Here is a 20,375-nt window from a genome sequence, read left to right as displayed (position 1 = left end):
TTTAAGATAATGGAAGTAAATACTCTGAGAGTTAATCTAAGTCTAGGTATAATGTTGAATGTTTTCAAGATGGGAGCACAATTTAGGAAACTCATAATGTGTAACAATCTTATTGTAGTTATTTGTTTGTTTTGTTTTGTTTTGTTTTTTCCTGGAAAATTCTCAAATATTTTCAAAGTGTTTTATTTTACAGTATCAAATTCATTTCAGTGAGACTTCAGTTTTACTTAGCAAGTGTTCAAAAATCCTCTTTTAAATCTGAATGGTTTGCTTTGCCTTACCTGTCTTTTTGATCACTCTAATGATTCCAAAGTAATTTTTAGGCTGCTAGGGGAAGATTGCCATTTACTGTCTGTTTGTACGGTGTTTAACACAATGTAGTTCTGATTCACAGTGCTGATGATAAACAAAATTTGAGATGGATAAGTAGAAGACTTGGGGGAATGGTGAAATGAATGAGCCACATGTAGTGCAATCGTGGCTAATCGCATGCATATGTTTTTATATGTATATATAAAAATAAATGCATATTACGATAGCAGCATTTGAAGTGTTGAATTCTTTAAAAAAAGTTTTTGTAATTCAGCGACCAACAGAGGGTAGTGGAGGTTGGTTTTTAGTTTTTAAAGCATTATTTACATAAAGGAAGTGTGTTTCTGGGTAAAGCTAAACTCCAAAACTGGGTATGTGTCTACAGCATGGGAGAGGATGAGGATATATATTCCCTTTTTTTTTTCCCGTCATCCATTTCTGTATTCAAGTGTGCCTGTGTTCGTTTGCAGAACATTGAAACAAGACTAAAGATTTGTTTACCTGAAGACTTGGGGTCTGCCCTGATGGATGGTGTAGTTCTCTGCCATTTAGTAAATCACGTTCGTCCTAGGTCTGTAGGAAGCATTCACGTACCTTCACCAGCAGTAGTAAGTTGGATGTTTCTTTTTGCATTGGAATGAGGGGGGAGGAATGTTTTATTGCCAAATGAGATTTGGTTACATAAAACAGGTTGCTGTTCAGTGAATGTGCTTTGCTGTTAGGGACAAAATTTACATTGTTACAAATTCTAATTTCCATTAATTTTTATATATTTTATATATATATATTGTGTGCGTGTATATGTATACATCTATAAGTGAATAAAATTATCCTGCCTCTCTCTGATCTAGCAACAGATCAGATTTTTTTCATAGTGGCCTTTTTGTTCCGTACAGTATGGAATTCTATGATTGCAAGAATTTATTCTAAGAGACCTTTTTTAAAAGAAAATTAGCCCCTGGTTTGTTGATTGAAAATATATGAGGTTAGCTTCTGCAGTGTTGTCTTAGCAGATGTCATGTTACTAAAGCACTCACAGCACTTATTAGAATATTTTTCCTACTGAGTTAAATGTAGAAATTATTCATTTTACCTGCAGACAGAACAGAATAGAAACATGTGCTGTAGTGATTTATTACTGGCTTGCCAAACCTAAGGACCTAAATATTTCAGGATGTAAAATCGATGTAATCTCTGTGTGTGCATTTCTTGAAACTTGATTTTCTTAGTGTTTTCTCTGTTTATTGATGTCTTTTTCTTGGACAGATCCTTGTTTCAGATTTCTGATACCAGTCTGGTTCTGAAGAGGTTTTGTGTGTTTTTAGAGCATCTGCCATGTTTGTTTGTTTGAATGCATGCGTTGGTGAAATATTGCCATGTACAGCCTGATACTCAATTCTAAGAATAGCATGTGGATTTTAGAGGCAATCTGTAAGAGCTTCCAAGAAGACAGATGTTAAGAAAAAGACATTTTCTCAGATGATCTAGTGGAGTGTCTTTTGCTGTTGCTCAATTTTAAATTACTTGTGTCTTTGGTGAAAATATGACATTGCCAAAATGTGCAAACTTGATTTTCTGGGGCAAAAACTTCAGTTTTGTTGCTGATTTTTTTGTTTGTTTGTATAAGATAAAAATCTTGTGGTGTTTTCTATTACAAAAAGCAAATATTTTAAATCCATTTTCATTTTGTTTCAACTTTATATTGATGATGTTCTCTTGCGTAAAACAGCCTTCAAATTACTTTAGCCTAGAAAATTAGTTTTTTAAAGTCCCTGCTGCTATAGTGAATTCTTGGTTCAAGATATTCAGGAATTACCACTGTTTCAAATCTTGCATTAAAAAGGTAAAATAGTGAGTTGCTTTGGTTTATTTTAATAACATGAGATTTCTGTAAGTATTTGGTGAATAGTCCTGAGTGAGACAAATCATGGAAGTATTTGAAATTCTACAGTAATAGGAAATTTCTTCTTCAGAGGCGTTAAAATTGTGTGAGTACATTAAAATTTTTAGAAGTAAGAGCCTGTTCATTACATTTAAGTCAGTTCTCCATGATGTATGTTGAAACCCTTCATCAATTTACTTGCTGTCCAGAAAAATCAGTGTTGTCTATCACAAATCATAGTAAGAGGCAGGTTTTAGAACCTCACAAGCTGAATGTGAACAAGTAGGGATCTAAATGTGCTGATCACTTTAGTAGCTAAGTAAAAGCATGTGGCATTCACAGCTTACGTACTCAGATTGTATTTGTAGGCATACTGTTCTTAGAGTAGTAGAAAAAAAAAGTTGAGCAGAATTTTATGCTTTGTTTTCTGGAGAAATATGGAGATGGTCCATCAGTACAGGAATAACGCAATAGGTGAATGACTGCATGACTTCTTTTGACGTGAACTATTTTTTATTGTTTTGCAGCCTAAACTTAGCATGGCCAAATGCAGGAGAAACGTGGAAAACTTTCTGGATGCATGTAGAAAGCTGGGGATACCAGAGGTAATTTAAGTCTGTCACTTCTAGATGACTGAAAATGCAAAACACATGAATGAATTTAAAGCTGAAGGGTAACTTCAGTTTTTCAGCACTAAAGACATAAAATTTAAAAAATTTATCTAAATAATGTGATTTAGTAGTACTTTAGTGCATTTAAGTGGCTCGTGATAGAACTTAAAAATAGCAACTTTTGTCTTAAATTAATAATTCAGTATTATCCCCAATACCTCCTTATCTTTGCCATTGAAAATAAATAAGGAATGTGGTAATTAGGTAATATGTAATTAGGAAGAAGTTTGCTGGTTTTTTACCTTATAAGACATTAACTGCATTTTTACCTAGTGCTTTTAGAATATGGACTTAATTCTTTTTAATTACTGATTTTCCCTTTTTTACACTATTAAGTACTCTATGCATTGTAAAAGTGACTAATAACACACTTATCTCTTGTACTGAAACACTTCTACAGTGATATGAAGAAAACATTGTGTGTTAAGTATGGAAAGTATGTGAAAGTAAAGTTCTATAAAGTAGATGTAAGTGTCTCAGACGTTGGAAATAGGGAAATTGCAGTGCTTGATGTTTTCTGCTTTTCATTTAAGAATGGCACCATTCATCATGTAATTTATTCTCATATTAATAAGGGAAAATATAGCTAATATAATGAGTTCTGTGGTTGCATTGGGAATATTTCAAAGGCTCCCTTATCGTCTAGAAGCACCTATTAAGAAAAAGGTAATTGCAAATACATGACCCTCAAAAGAAGGTAAAAAGTGTTATTCAAGGTCTTTTTAATCTAAAAACATGAAAATTGCATGATACATTGCCTACGTACAACAGTATAATGAAGACTCAGTTCTTTTTAGTCTGTGTTTTAAGAATGCTGAAACAAAAAGATATTTTGTGTGTATCTCCCCCACCACCCCCTTGGGGAGCAGATGGTAATGCAAAGATTTCACATTGGGAAAGAACTCCAGTTCGAATTCTTTATATTTTATCTATATTTTAGTACTTGATTTGGAGGACAGCAAAAGTAACAGATAGTTTTTGCTATTTGTAGGAATTTTGAGGGGGAGGCTTTATCTTTCAGCTCCAGTGAATTGTTCATCATAAATTTAGTTTGAGAATTCAGTATAATGGGCTGGGTCTCTAAGTTGTAATGGTTGATTTAGTTCTTGTAATTATATAATTTATTATGTTAGAATGATTTCATATTAAAGGTAAAATTTCATTTCAAAGAAGATAAAAGTCTCAGTGCTGTGGGCTTGTAGACCTTGAGTGTTTGTGAAGCAGCCCCAAAATTCATTGTCTTCTGATGCACTGTAACTCATTCAGTGAATCAGAATACAAGTCAGGTTTCTCTGGATATAACCTGTTCAGAAAGAAAAGGCCAAGAGCTGTTTTTGTGTTGTCAAGAGATCTTTCAGAAATGGAAATAGAATAGAAATATTTACAAAGATCCTTGCAGTGCCATATTACAGATGGGTAAGCCTTTACTCTGAGGTTTTTTAATTTTGGAATTCTGTAAGTGAGTTTTCTGGAAAAATAGATTTTTCTTTTCTGTAAATAGGCATTTTTTGTATATTTGTTACCTCTTTAATGCTTCCATTGAAAATAGTGTAGAATTTTTTTTAGGATTATTTTATTTTATTAAAGTATGTTTGTTGCAGAGTTGCACAGAACCTTAAGCACAAGGCCAGATCTTACCAATCTGATTTTATAAACTAACAATCCCTAACTTCTCTTGAGGGGAAAAACTCATTCGCTTAAACATTAAAGGAATGGCTTGCAATTGTAAATTTACGATAGGTTTTAAGTACTCTGAGGATACTCTTTTTGATTAGCTGTTGGTAACTTGCAAATGTGTATGTTTGCTATGTATTGTGAAAAACCATTGTGTTGTGGAACTAGCTGGTAGACATAGAACTTTGCTGTGTGTTCCTGGAGGGACATGTATTAGGAATACAAAGTTGTACGATAGCAAGTGTGACAGCCAACTGTCAGAGGTTTTAAAGAACTACAGATGGTGTGTTTTAATGCTGTGTTGTACATCGCCTGTCTCTGGGCAAACCAGTGAAAGGAATGCAGTGAATTATTTCCTTTTTTTTAAAAGAAGCATCTTATGGGAAAGTGGTAGATTCCACTTATGGATCCTAATACCCATAGGCATTGGGCTTTTCTGTGATGTTTATGTCCATGGTTAGTTCCTGAGAATTAACTTGAAATTAACATGGGGCTTTTTTAAGGATTTAAAATGGTCCTAGGTCCTGTTAGCTTGTTTTCAGTTATTTATGGAATGGATTAGAGTGCATACTGTTTCCTGAACTACACAGGTTTAGAGAATTTCAGTACAATGGGTGTCATGTCGAAATCACTTTCTGTTAATGGTCGTACGATGCTCCTGATCCTATGCAGAAGGGATGTTTTAAGCGTATGGTTCTGGTTGTTTAATAAGAAACAAAATAGCAAGGCTCTTACTGCACCAGTAGGCTACGAAAAGTATGAGAATTGTAGGACAGTCTACCTGTGTCCATAATTTTTGTTTGATGTGAGAAAGAGGTAGTGGCAGGTAAGCATCTGAAAGCTTGAAGATCTGGAAAATGTCTGCTGTGTCCCTCAGGAGGTGTTTGACAGAAAAGGTACAATCTTTGTCACTTAGAAAAGTATCAAAGACTTCATTTTACATCCTTAACTAAAATCTGTCAAATTGCCTAATCTCCTCTGTAACAGCGATAGGATGACACACACTCCTGCTTTTTGGCTGATACAGATTTGAATAAGCAAGTGGCAGTAGATGTGTGGTAAGTAGGGGGTGTCTGCCCTACTGCATTTTTCAGAATGACGCGCAGTACTTGAATGGTGCCATTCACTCGAGTAGATTCTTAATGTTGTATGAACCCACTGCTGACACCACCTGTGATGCTTACCCAGTCCACCTATATTGCACCCACCCTCTTACACTTTCTGGGTTTAAAGAATAAAGCTATTTTTTAAAATTTATTTCTCTTTGTGTGTAAGTGTGGCGTCTGAAGTGTTAAAGGTACCAGTTCTAAAGCAGTTTTTTACTCTTCTTAGAGACATCTCATCCCAGAAGTATTAAAAATGATCAAGAGAGTCTGAATTATTTTCACATGAGTATGTATGTAAAGTTATAGCAGTATTTTAGTTTCAACTTTCAGAAAAACAGTAACAGTATATGTAAATAAAGACCAAAATATTCATACACATTTCTTCAACTTGTCAATTGCCACCTTAGAATCAGTATCTATACTAGTAGCAAAGAAGTACTTTCCCATTTTAAGCTGCAAATCAATAACTTAATTAAGCTTTAGCTTTCATTCTTGGTAGCTGTTATTCTTTATGATCTGTATTACAGAGCATTTTTTCTTCTGCACTTTCAGCAATTTTAACAAATATTCCTGTCAAAAGGAAAAAATAACTGATTTGTGATGGGCTGAATGACACTTTATTACAAGTGAGATTTAGACCAAAACAAAGCTGTAAATGCAATATGTTATTTGAGAGGCAAAAGATACAACTTTTGGTCTGCGTTTCTTCTAGCTCTCAATTATGAGCAAACATGGCATATCAGAAGTAGGACCTTCCAAGCATTTTGTCAAAAAAGAACTTGAACAAAGTGTTTTCAATGTTTGTGAGCCGAAATGCAGAAGTTATGTTTTTACGAAGACACAAATTAATTTTTATGATCTGCAGCTTACACTAATGTAATATCCTGACAGTTTAGGCACTTGAGCATCTTTTGGCCCTTTATGGGCCTCTTCAGGTCAGATGAATTAGGCAGGGTTGTGGGTTTGTTTTTTTTTTTTAAAAAAAAAAGACACACAGACACACCTTCTCAGTCTTCATATCGCTTGAAAAAACCATAGACTTAAGTTACCATGATTAATACTAGAATGGTAATTTCTGTTGATAAAAGAAAAATGAAATCTTTCACAGGAGGTTATTACAGCAAGTTTATTGAGCTTCTGTGTTCCAGCATGTCAGTAGTGGTGCAGCATTATTTAGTGGGACAAGTTATCTCTTGGGTGGGCATGAAAGACTTCTGCCATGTCTCTCAGATTTTCAGTCAGCTACTTGGTGTACACATACTGAACAGAAAGGAGTGTTTGGATGGGTTTTTGGACCTCAAGTCGTCTTATGAAATTCAGATTACAAAAGGCTTAGCTGTGCTGCTTCTTGTGACTTTCGAGTCCTGCAAATGGGAGCTATTATTGCATCTCACCTGCTCTTCTGAAGACTAGATCCACTTTGTTGCAATGTCAGCCAGAATTATTCTAAAAATCAGTATGACTTGTTCGTGTAGGAATTGCTAATTAAGTAAAACAGAAAAAAAACAGGAGGCTTTTGTATGCTAAAACTGTCAGAACAAAGTAAAAGAAGCCACCAAGCAGTGTGTCAAGTGTTTGATCCTCTTTCCACCTGTTGTTCAACTGGTAACTATGTTTCTCAGTTTAATGCAAGGTTTATTTTCATTACCATTTATGCTTGTTTTCTGATCAGTTCACGTAATCAGTTACTTCTCCATAGTTTCATCATGAGACATCCATGAAGTTTCAGTAAGTTTTATCAGGTATGACTCCTTTCTCCACCCTTTTGTTCTGGGCTCAGTAACGTACACTGTATGGCTTACGGTATGGAGTTAAGAGGTTCGTTATGCTGACAATTAGAGTGCTGAAAGCATAATTCTGAGGTTCCTTTCATTTGTGTTTTGAGTATAGTGCATATGCAGACTCACTTCTTTAATGCACTTCTGCAAAGTTACTCTTGCCTTTTTTTACCAGGGTCAAAATTTGAGGAGGTTGGTTTTGAAATGCTCTCTGTTTTTGCAGTTGCTGCAGGAGCATGTAGAGTGGGGGTGGTTTGTGCACACAAACAGCTGGTTATGCTTTTGTCATTCCACTTCTGTCTTACTGTGTTTATTCTCTGTGCATGATTTTGGCAGCTGTATGATTTAATCACATAGCTTCACAGGCATAAACAGTCAGTCCATAAATGTAATGATTGAGTGTATGTATCTTTTTAGTTCCTACGAGTAATAATTTCAGTCTCCTAAGTGAGAAGCGTGGTGCTTACGATGGAGGGTGGTTGGTTGGTTGTCTTTGAGGTTTTTGGTGGGGGTCGTGTACTTTTTCACTATTTCATGATGTCACGTTTTAGTTTGATATTTTCATTTCACAGCCTCTGTAAAATTCTGGTAACTTAAGTGGAAATACATTCACCATGACTGAAAAGCTGTATCTTTTTTTTTGTCTAGAGTTACCTTACAGAAGCTTAAAATAAATACAATATAAACTTTTTACTTAATAAGGTGTGAATGTAACATCGAATAATCCACTGTCACAGAACACACAAAAATAAGCAAAAATAATCAGACATTTCTCAGACTTCCCCAGGTTTCACTGAATTTCACTAAAGCACAGCATGTCAGTTCCCATAGGAAGTTTCTTCTGCATGTGTTGGCTGGTTTTGTACGCTTCGGCTTCTCCTGTACACTGCTTAGTATGTTAATCTCTGGTTAGCAAGTTCTTCAGTCTCTGTAAAAACTCAACCTATTAGCAGCTCTCATTCTTTAACTCTGAAATTACTTCCTTCTCTGTTTGACTGCGGTAGGGACTGTTGGGGGCGGGGGGGGGGGGCGGGTTGGACAAAATTTTTTTTGGAAGTCCTTGTTTTAAAGTTCTGAAAATTTTTTATATAAACTTAAGTTCAATGTATCTTAGGTATTTATTTTGGGGATATATTTGCAACAAGTAGGAGTTGAGCCTAGTATGCTATTTTAAAATTAATCCAGCATTTGCTGGGTTTATTGGTATCTTTGGTATAAGTGCAGTATATCACGTTTGATAGTCGTGAGCAGTTTTGTTTCCCCTAAAACTAGTTTCTCTGGTGAGCAGCTTGTGGATGTAGATGTTCTCAAATACAGTACTAGTCCTATCCCATTTTTAAACAAGATCAGCACGTTTTGTTCTGTCCGTGAGTTTTCATTAGAAAAAGCCAAATACAATTGCATTGAAGTTTTTTATTGCACTAGAATTTTGAGTTGAAAAAAATCTGGAAAATAACTGTAAAAATAGCAGGTTGTTGCTAGGCAGGGTGGTTTCCCCCATCTGTGTATCTGCTGGCTAAAGTAACAAAATGTTGGAGCTTTTAACTTCTCTAAAAGCTGGAACCAGTCATGGTAAGCAAAAAAAAAAAAAAAGGGGGGGGGGGGAAGAAAGGGGAAAAAAAATGTCATTTTTTTCTTTGTGTATGAATGACAGTTCTGACTTCTAGTTTCACTAGTCACTTTTCAGGATAGAATGGCCTTTCAAATATTTTGAAGTTTAATTTATTGCCAGCTAGACCTTGAAACTTTGGACTAACAGAAAACAGGCTTCTGAACTTCCACGTCATTTATTGGGTGTACTGTCAGTTCAATAGGCAAGTGAGACTGAAAAGCTACTAAAGAAAGTGTTCCTCTGAAACAGGGGATCACTTTCTTACTTCCTATAATATTATTCAGTAAGTATTCACCATCTTTTTGATATTAAGGCCTCATTTGCAATGTAAAATGGTGTATCTTGGATTGGGTTTTGAAAGTACTAGTTGTTACTTGGTTTGATTTTAATGTTAAGTATTGTGTGTGCATATTGATATTATTATTACATACTACACTTCATTTTGTATAGCTAGTCTAGAGTAAACTGCTACATGAAGTCATTGGTACTTTCAAAAAAAAGTGTGGGAATCCAACCTGCTAATAACTTTAAATGGTGCCTAAGGAATTTAGTGTCAAATTCTTTGTTTTAGGAAACTTTATTAAATTTATGTAGTGCTACATTGACTTTTTTTGGTTTCCATCCCAGGGTATCATTTAAGGTGGTATTTGAATACCAAGTTTAAGATTATCGTATTAGAGAATTTTGCATACTTCTAACAATTTCTTTAAGTACTTTTTCTTGAAACTTCATATTGCTGCTGCCTGTGGTTTTAACAGCTTTCTAACCCACTGTTTGTGATTATATGTTAGATTTTACAGCTGCTTCCACTTGAGCATTTGAATAAGGCCCAGATGGACAAAGGTGTACAGATCTCATTGGAATAAGTGGATCACATGTACCTCCTCACCCTTGTGAATCTGGGCATAATATTGGAAGGATTTGAAGGCCTGAGCTCTTCTGTCTTAGCATTCTGATATTATATGATAGCTGCAGTATTAAGAGGAAATAAAGCTGAGATGTCTAGTGACTAAGGCAATACTAGGAACAAACTATTCCTACATGTTTATGCTAGAATATTGTGATAATTTATTTATCAATATCTTTCTCTTTTTCTATTTTTAATTTTATGCACTGTTTTTTTCTGTTCTAATGGCTGCCCTTCGGGATAGGCTGACCTCTGCTCTCCGTATGACATCCTGCAGTCGGATATTCGTCACATTCGAAAGACTGTTGACACTCTGCTCGCCCTCGGGGAGAAAACCCCACAATCAACTTCTGCCTTTCGCTCCTGGGATCTAATAGGCTTTTGTCTTTTCCACATACTTTTTATAGTCTTGATGTATATAACTTATCACTGGAATGTGCTAACAGCATAACCTGTTCGCATGTGCACACAAACTTTCTGCTTTGTCTCTGACAAATTACAGGTACTTAATTTCCTTCCTTTGTCTTACAAACTTCTCCCTTTCCCTCGCTTCCCTTCCTTGTAATATCTTTATTAATCTCTTGAAATAGGGGAGAGAGGGAGTAGCATCTTGATGGCAAGTCCCATCTTCTCTCCCCTCCAGCTCTAGTTTAAGAACTTATGTACCTCTTTATTTATAGTTTGTTTTCTTGTATATTGCCTAGACTACACACTAAATGTGTTAAAGCAGGGAAGCTACTCTTATCCCGCTTTTGGGTGTAGGCTAGATGTGTATCACAAGCTAAACAGAACTGCGCCAAGAATGCTGCTCATACAAAGCAACTGAGGTGGCACTTCAACAGGTGATAGTATCTTCTGAGTTGGTGCCAATGATCTCAACATACATTGTGTTAAGAGCACTTAAAGAACTATCTTTCAAATTACTGTTATTTTTTAATCCTTTAGATTAACAGGAATACTGTAACTTCAAAGATTGTTGGTCATCTCTACTGTTCGAATTAAATTCCGTACTGGAGTAGTTGTTTTCCTACTTATATTTTGTTTTCCTCCAGATTCCATAGAATAGTCTTTTTCTTCTGTCACACAAAGCAGTGTTGAACTGCTTTTAAACACTTGCTATATTACACCCCAAAGATGACTGTAAATTAGTAGTGGATATGAGCAATCCGTAATATGCAAGGGTCTTGAGAATGTTTCAGGATGAAGATTGTGGAGTACAGTGTGATACAATAAGATAGTGTGAGAATAAGCTGTTGGATTCCTGTATCTGCCATTCTTATGTGTGACGTCAAGCAAGTCACGTCACTGTCTTGTCTCTGTTTCATCACCTGTGAAAATGCAGGTAATGTTTGTTTGTGTAATGAATGTAACAAAGACAATGTAGCTAGGAAAACAGGTCATTTGGGAAGACTCCAGATTTTCCATCCTGGGAGGTTTTAAAGAATAGGGGAGACAAACATGAGCCAGGAGGTGTTTCAGTGTGTTTGAACTCTGCCTATGGTTAGAGCGCTGGACTGATGACCTCCACTTCCCTTCCAGTTTTGTGTTCTGTTCATCTATTGTAAAACTTGAATAAGACAATTTTTTTGTTGTTGTTTTACTCCTTATCAACGTGAAGTATACAAATTAAAATTGATCGAAAAATATAAAACCTCGAAGATAAACCTATATTGACATTGCAGTGTTGGCCTAGATGGTTGACTAAATTCACAGTTCAGTCGCAGGCTGACTAACCAGAGGACCTCAGTTTCGTGTCTGTGAAATACATACTCATTTCTCACTGCCTAGTGTATAAAAAAATTTACCTGTAGGCTTTTAGAGGATAACTAGCATAAAAACTTGTATGTTACTGATTATTCTGGCCATATGGTTATGATTTAGTGCTACACTATAAATATCCCCATTCCATAGATACTTGTAAAATTTTATTTAAAAACTTCTAAACGCAGTTCTATTCCTGGTTTGCATAGCTCAGATATATACATACATATATAAAAGGGATAAAATGTATAATTATGTAATAATAAAAAATGTAAAATTTTCCGTATTTTAAGATGGAAAAATTAATTTCAGATGCTAGATAAATCAATTTTTTTAAAGGGCTTAGTGTCTAGCTGCCTCCAGTGCATACATGTAACAGCTCTATTGTGAAGAGTGTCTTCTGTGACCAGGCATGAGTTAAGTGAGTGTTTCTAGGTTCTTTATACTTGAGGAAAAGGTACTTGTTGTTTGGGTGTGTAGCTGTAAACTTGTGCCCTCATCCTGCACAGGCCTGTCTTTTAATGGTGTGCCTACTTTCAGTGATTCCAGCATCAGACACTTGCTTACTCAGTCTGAGCTTGACATTTAAGCTTCCACTTTCTGCAGATCTTTGTCTTGTTTTAATGATGTTGCTTTTCTAGTGAAACAGAGAAGATGACATAAAGCTTGAATCAGTTCAGAATCTATTAATTGTATGATTCTTTATAATCCAGTGTTGGTATTTGAGACAAAGGATGTCTTCTCTAGGGCTGGGATTTTACTCCTGCTCCCATAAGTGGTCTCCTGTCAATGCTTTGTATTGTGCACTCATTATATAGTACTGATCTACATGTGTGAGTATATTTTAATATTTTTTGAAATTTTAAAACCAGGTGGTGAAAGTTGTTGCTACATTCCAACAGTACGCATCTGTCTCGTTGCCTTAATACTGTGTCTGGTTAGCCACTGTATCCCATAGCTTTGGGAGAGAGGTGGGAGAAGTAGTAGATCAGTGTCTTTTGTGTTTCCAGTGTGCAGAAATAGAAGTTCGTGTCCTCAGTGTTTTTAAGTGTTTATCAGATGAGACACTGGGTTAGAAACTGAACTACTGTTGTGTCGATGTAGACCAGCTCAACGTACCCCAGTCATAATGACACGTAGCTCTCAAACTTGTCCAAAGTTTTAACTTTACATACGCTTACCATGCAAACAGAGTTGTCTTAGTTACTTAGAGAACGTTTTCTCACTGTTCTCAACTATGACAATATACAGTAATTAAAGTGTAACATTATAAGCATTTTCTTGTAGTTAGGGAGTTGAAGCCATCTTGAACCAGGCTGTGAAAAACGAACATTCTCACTTCATGACAAGCACAGCCTTACTACCATACATGAAGCTTCTCAGGTTTTGTATTTTTTGGATTGTTATTGATAACATTTCCAAATATACATATAAATCTTACAGGGAAAGGAATAGTAAAATACACCCTTACATTTCTCTCAGAGTGAATATAGTGATGTTTCTCAAAATACATTTCAAACATAATGCAGATGTGAAAAATACCTGTCTGCCCATCCCTGAAGCCAATAATTCTCCCATTAAATGGGGAAGTGGAAACTAAAACATATATGTAGCTCATAAATCTGCTGTAATGGGCTCTTTGCTAAATTCAGAGTCCTGTTTCTGTGCTGCAGTTCCTTGTGGTTTTAGTACCTGGGAAACCAGTAGTTCAACTTGACTGGTGGTTCTTCACCTTTGAGGAGATCCCAATATTGAGACATTCAGTTACATACAGTTGGTACTTACTGCTCACAGCCAGTCACATGAGTTAAATTTGTGACCTTGGTTTAAAAACAATCTACATTGTAGTTCACCCACATATTCATTGGTAACATGAATTATATTTGTTCCCCCATTTCTTTCCCCATTCAGTTTTTTCCATTGCAATGGTCATCAGAGATTTTCAAACTGTGATTTCTTTGTAAATTGTTTTCCTCCAGTCTGTACCATGCCCATCATATTGACTTCTCTTTTATCCTGTGGAGGTTGTCTCATCCATACGGCAATAAAGTAATAAATACAAATTGTAGTGGATATATGTGCAGGTAAAATGTTTTGCCCTGGATTACAAGTGGCATTTTGATGTGAGGATTTGGCTTTCTTTTTCCTTGAGCCAGTAAACAGATAAGTATTTTCAAGTGTAGGGTAATGCAGTGTAGTAGTCCTTCAAATGCCTCTTGTATATTAACGAGCTCTTACAGCTGAAAGCTGTATATCATCCCATTGTGTTCCAAATAAGTTTTCTGAAAGTTACACTTAATGTGAATGGGGATTGAATTAGAACCTGAGCAAATAGTTCAGTTTTCTACTCCATGTACATTAATAAATTTCCAAATTATTGCCTCGTAATCGTTTTTCAAAGAAAAGCATTCTTAGCATTTTACTCCTGTTACCAAACAATGAGAGCAGTTTTAGAAAAAACAGTAGAGCAGGTTTTGTGAGCTTTTGCCATTTCCTTCATTTCTAGCTTATAAGATGCATTATGCAGAAAGAGCAGTATAAAAATACTTTAAGATAATTACCTATTCTACTTTGATGATACAAAACACTCTCATTCCTTCACTTTGTGTCTCGGAATTTTATGTATAAGGTGATGGTATAATTGCTATTTCCCCTGTAGGTGTACATTTTCTCTTACTGTTTCATGTGTGTCTGTCTTTATTAAGATTTTTGTTCCTTGCAGTTTCAGCTCACTGTTTTCTTAGCATGTTAGGATGAAACTGTGAGGCATTTTGGCAAAATACACAGTGTACTTATAAAATTTTATGGCTTGAGGCCAGAATTTGTGAAAGGGTCCGAAGCCCACCACCTGCAAATACAGTTTTGTAAATATTTGCTATTTATTACATGTTCAGAAGATTCATATATTTAGACATCTAACTGGCTATGACTCCAAATACAGAATTGCAGCTGCAGTATTGAAGGTCTGGGGTTTATTTTTGCTTTGTCAAATTTGGTCATAAGTGTGTACTATACAAAACATAACAATCTTTCCATTGGAAATTAAAAGAAAAATAATTACGAAATATACCTATATACTGTGCTTTTTTTGTCTTCTGTGCTTCAGATGGTAAGTTCAGGGTGTTTGGACATAAAGACACCAACAGTAATAGTGGATAAGGAATATATATATAAAAAGACGTAATTTCAAATTGCCTTGGATGTGTGAAAAAGTAAATATTTGCTATAGTTTTTTCAACTCTTTAGAAAGAAAACTTGGCCTTGACCTAACAAAATGCCAAGCTTTTGTGCATTTGATGTGAGTTTGCTTAAATGTAAGACCCTGATGTTTGTTTTAGTGACTTTCTGTTTCAGGTTAGTTGTCTCCAAACATTAAATGATGGTCGTCACATGGACTTACTTTTTAATTTGTCCTTGGAGAAACTACAAATTCCAGTGTTTCATTTTTTAATGAATATTTTATTTTTCCCCTGTAGATCCGACATCTCATATTCTACAAACACAAGGAAGAAAGGCTCTTACCAAATTGTAGAATTCCATTTCTCTGTATTTTTGCTAACAGATGCATTTGGGCCCTGCTGTTATCATGATGCGGTCATTTCACTACTTGCCCATATGATATAATGGCAACAATTAATTTTGGTAAATACTTGCTATATCTGAACTGCCAAGCTGCGGACCTTAGCGTAAATCAATACAAACAGTTGTCTTGACTTTGAAGTCATCTGGTGTCAAAGAAAAGAGATATGTGTGTGTAGTGTGTCACGTGTCCTTGTGGGATTAGTGTCCTTGTGTATTCCTGGTTTTCTTCTACACTGTCTAAAGCAGACATCTTGTTCCAGGATTAGAAACTTGCTCTAGCAAGCACGTGCACGCCTGTATGTTCGTGAGTACACTGTTGTACTGTCATCTGGTGTTGCTTTGTGGCTCAGCCTCCTGGTTGCTGCCTCCTTTTTGTGACCTTTCCCCTGCCCCCCCGCCCCCCCAAAAGGAGTTTGTTCCGTTGCATCATGATGAGTTTGAAAACATCTTTATCCATTCCAAGTGGCTATGTCTCTATAGAAAGTGGGTTGCTTGCAACAAGTAATTAAGTTCCTCTGTGTGCTTAGGGAGAAAAAAACACATTAACAATTTAGATCTTCATTTTTGTAGAGAAGAGAGATACTCATACTTCTGTGACTGGGTGGCAGCCCTCTCCTCTGCACTTGTGTTTAAAGATTTTTAGGCTGGTCTTGAAAACTAGTCACAAGCTCTTCTGTCTGCCTTCCTGGGTTTTGGTCAGTGATGGTTTCAACAGTGGTGTTTTTAGAGAGGCGGTTCATACTACTATATTGAAGTGTTATGGGTCTGATGTTAATGTAAAAGGGACAGGAATCTTGTCAAACGTGGTGAGAAGTGGGTGAGGTTGAGTCTTCTCAGAGTCATGGGTCAGTCCTCTGCTTGGCTGGTCAGACATACTGACTCAAAACGCCAAGATATAAGAAAAGTTTTGAAATCTTTATGGTTTGCAGCTTCAAAGCTCTACTGTTCCCAGACAGCAGCTGTAGTGAGTTAGAGAGTGAGGCAGAGCGTGGAAATTGGACTGTGCTGCAGGGATGGCGACTGAGACACCTGGGACCTTGGCCCAAGTAATGGCTGTTATGCAGAAAGCTGAGTTGATTATCCATGTGCTCTGGATTCCGTTCTTGGCAGGGTTTGGTTTTTCTTATTCTAAGAGTTAAATCTATTTTACTCTAAAAATGTGATTTGAAAAGTATGTGAGGCAGGGTTGATTGTAAAGCTATTTACAGACCTTTGAAGATAGTGATTGGGGCTTAGATTAGAGAATTGATTTGTGACACATTATGTTTGTCATTTTTAAGAGATGGCGTAGGTCTCCTTGTCAGTTTTGGAAAGTTCATCATAGCCACATGTTTAACTGTAGATTTATAAAATATTAACCAAGTTACACCTTTGCATAACAAGAGAAGGCTCTCAATTGTATAGGTTTCAAGCACTAATGAAGAATGATATGTAAAATAAAAAAAGTAACCAGCCATGAAGCTTCTCACTCCTAGAACACGGTTCTACAGTCCTATTTTTTAATAAACCTTCTTAAATAGCTTTCCTTATTTGAGTATGCATCTTGTAAATACAGCAGGGGGAGAGAGGTTGCTTTATACAGACTGGATTACTATACTGTATTTAAAAGGAGAAAAATTATATTGGATGGGGTTTTTATATGAAATGGGACATGTGCTCCTTTATGCTTTTAGTGAAAATGTGCTTATAAACAATTGCAAAATTCCTAGCAACAAAGCACGACAGAATAGTTCTGTGAGTGCTATAAGGTGCCACAAATATGGTAAGTTTAGAATTTAAGATTTTCTAAAGGAAACATCCTTAACTGTGGCTTTTTCAGCAAATTTGGCTTCAATGGAAAAATTTAGAATATTCTCAAATATAAACATCTAGCAAGGTAGGTTGTTTTGGGGCTGGGTTTTTTGATTCAATCTCTACCCTTTGGCCTTGTAACACTAATGACCTAGTTTTCAGATACTGGATTCAGCAGGCATTATTATTTAAAGCCTCTTGTCTAGCATGGAAGACTAATGAAATATTGGCATGTTGTGGGCCACCAAGTCTGTGAACCAAGAGCCTACTGTGCAAAGGCACTGGAAAGAAGTAGAAGAGAGTGGAGAGAATAATACTTCACTTCAGATTTGCATTCTCAGTAATAAGGTTAATATAATTTTTTTTTTTTTAATTATCAGAAGTAGGGTATTGTAGAATTTTATATGAGCTGTGTCCCAAGATGACAGACTGGCAAAATGTTTTTAGTACAACTCCTACATTTGAAGTAGAAATATTTTGGATTTTTTTTCCTTTTGTTTGCTATCACTATCTCTACCTTCTTTTGTAGCTGCTCCAGTGCTAATCAGGTATCAGTTCAGGGGTTTGCATCCTAAAATATATTTATATATTTCTCTGGAAAAAATACTTTTTTTCCAGAGAAATAAAAGTTGGGAAGAACCATCTCTGACAGCTTGCAGGTCAGTATCTCAGTCAAAAGAACAAACAAAAATGACCTGCAGAACGCAGTGTCTCAACTTAAATGACCAGTTTAAGGGTAGGTTTGGAATGGAAATCTGGATGATGAACTGGAATGGCTGCAAGATGGGGCTATTCCTTTGTGCTGACTGGGCACATTCTGTGTGTGCAGAAGGAATCCACAGTATTTGTTTGGTGTTCTGGACTATAAACACAGACCTTAAAAAAAAAATAATTACAAATTAAGTTTTAAAAAAAGTTTTAAACATAAAATAATAAATATTAAAACATCTTAAGTAGTAAATACAGAACGTAAACATAAAACACAGATAAATAACCGTTATCGGTGTCAGATGCCATGATTGTGAATAAAGTTTGTCTCTCACTTTTTAGGATCAGTTGTTAATAGCCAAGTTTTGCAGTTTCTCTCTCATTGAGGCTGGAGTGGGGTGTGAGGAACTTCACAAAAAATTTAAGCAAGCTAAATGTTGGTTGTGCATAAAGGAAATACTCCTTAACAAAAGAAAGTCAGAAATGTCAAAAGCAGCGGAGCAGCTGTTTGATACTGGTGCTGTTCTGATGGAGCTGTGGCCCACTGGAGGAGTTTTCCTGAGCAAAGGCTGGACAACAATGGAAGGAGATACAAGCAGTTAAACATCGGTGCATAACGTAATAAAAATTATATTAGTTGTTCTTGTATGTACTAGTTCAGATTTCATCATCCCAAATATTTACTTTTGAGGATTCATAGGGCTCCAGGAAGGGACTAGAGCTGAACAAAATATGTCACGAGAAGAGAGGTTGAAGAGATTGGTGATTAAATTGGAGATTTAATCAGTGAATATGATCAGTGAATATGAGGAAGTGTGACAAAAGATCATGAATTGCATAAAGATAAAATAAGAGACCCTTAGTTGACATTGCAGAAGAAAGAATATTCAGTAGAAGACAGGTGATTAATTAAAATATAATCTCAATTGCATCAGTAGTTTTAGAAGCTAAAAGTTTATTGAACAGCTGAGAGATTCAACACTGAGAATATCAAAACAACCCTCTCATAAAAAATCAAATCCCATGTCTGCTGGTGGCCATATGTGGGTGTTTAGGGAAGGAACAGAAGGTTAGATCATGTAGATGGTGCCTCTTCAGACTTAAAGCAATCTGATGTGCACAGTTTAAGGTCTTCGTGAGCCAGACACTGTATCCATGTGTTTGCGTTTAATAGTGTCGCTTGGGGTGGTTTCTCTATCTCTGTATTTTTGTTATCCTGCTTCCGTGTTGTGGCAATGAGTCTCACAGTTGTAATTATGGTTTGTGTAGTCTAGCCTTTCCATTTATTTATTATAAAACCTGTTGCCTAATTTCATGGATTTCATTAATGGGAATACCCAGTTCCATTACAAAAAACTTCTTTTTGAAGAGGGAGCCAACCATGACAGGAGGCTGCCCCTCTGAGGAAGGCTTTCTGTAACGACTCACTGCGGGGTCTCTTGTTACCTGTAGGAGATACAGTATTTACCATTGACTGCCTTCTGGTGTAACAGCCTCTGTGGACAGCTAGCAGGTTTCGTCCTGGCCATGGCTGCTGTGTCCTTGTGGTGAATAAAGTTGATTTGTGGATATTTCAAAGTAAGCTGCTAATTGCTCAGAACGAAACGCTTCGCCCATTGAATGCATAGTGTTGCACACTCTTTTCTGTAAATACTGCTGGGTCGCTTCCGAGGTGTGTATCCTGGGAGATAGAGCTCAGTGGTAGAACTTCTTTTGGCCGTTAAAACCAGCCTTCTGTCCCCAAGCTCACCCATACGTTATAATGGGTGTCTAGATGAAAGTTCAGTGCGTACTTGCTGGCCCTTGCTCTTAGTTAAGATGTTTGTGTACTGTAATGACCGCAGAACAGGTTGGTTTGTGAGGCCCAGATTATTAACAGATCTCTCACTAATTTATAGGTATAATGAGAGCAAAGTCAGAGGCTTTCTGTCAAAATTACAGGAGGGTCTTTTTAATTAAAAAAACCAGGAAGCAGTTCCTGCTTGTTGGGCTTAGTTCCAACTGTGATTGTGTAACGCAAGGTTTTGCAGTGAGTATTGACTGTCCTAATCTTTACTCCTTTGTTTGTCTTTTTCTAGGAGAAGCTCTGCCTACCACATCACATCCTAGAAGAAAAGGGCTTGGTAAAAGTGAGCATGACAGTTCAAGCGTTGCTAGATGTAACCACAGTGAAACAAGCTTTATTCACATGAAACTACTATCTCTGCTGCTACCAGCTCCACTGTGCCATCAACGAATCAAAGTACTGCCCGTCTTTTCAAACTGCATTGAAAAAAAACCCCAGTGCTCCAAGAGTATTCTTACACTCCTGATGATTTTAAAATCATCTTTCAGACTGTGCGTCGAACTACAAACCAGAAACTAACCAGAAACATTTTCTAGAGCAAATTGGCACTTCACTGCTTTTACAGCTCACTTTGTACAGTACGTACTAAAACAGCCACCTCTGCCACCAAAACCGTGCGCAGTACACAGCTGTCTTGCAGCAAGATACCTTCGTATTATTAAACTAAGAATCATTGTAATCATTTGGGGGGGGCGCGGGGAGAGTAAATCAGACTTCTACCACGTTAGGATTTTCTGCAGTTGCT

General features: G+C 36.4%; 1 protein-coding gene across 3 annotated transcripts in view; it reads left to right on the top strand.

The window, feature by feature from the left end:
• The window catches only part of LRCH1 (leucine rich repeats and calponin homology domain containing 1), a 125,378-nt gene extending 105,379 nt beyond the window's left edge, over positions 1 to 19,999 (top strand). For 2 of the 3 annotated variants that reach the window (XM_086481953.1, XM_086481952.1), the window contains 3 exons: positions 783 to 920; positions 2,722 to 2,799; positions 10,187 to 10,393. In XM_086481953.1, the coding sequence (XP_086338079.1) occupies positions 783 to 920; positions 2,722 to 2,799; positions 10,187 to 10,393 (423 nt within the window). Of the gene's footprint in view, positions 1 to 782; positions 921 to 2,721; positions 2,800 to 10,186; positions 10,394 to 19,862 lie in introns of those variants that run through there. The other variant, XM_086481954.1, reaches the window with a different exon arrangement.
• Positions 20,000 to 20,375: the final 376 nt, after the last annotated feature.

This window comes from Leptosomus discolor, chromosome 1 (assembly GCF_034619465.1).
Source record: "Leptosomus discolor isolate bLepDis1 chromosome 1, bLepDis1.hap2, whole genome shotgun sequence".
Taxonomy (NCBI): domain Eukaryota; kingdom Metazoa; phylum Chordata; class Aves; order Leptosomiformes; family Leptosomidae; genus Leptosomus; species Leptosomus discolor.
Note: the sequence above shows the minus strand (reverse complement) of the source record. Positions and strands in the feature narration are given on the sequence as shown.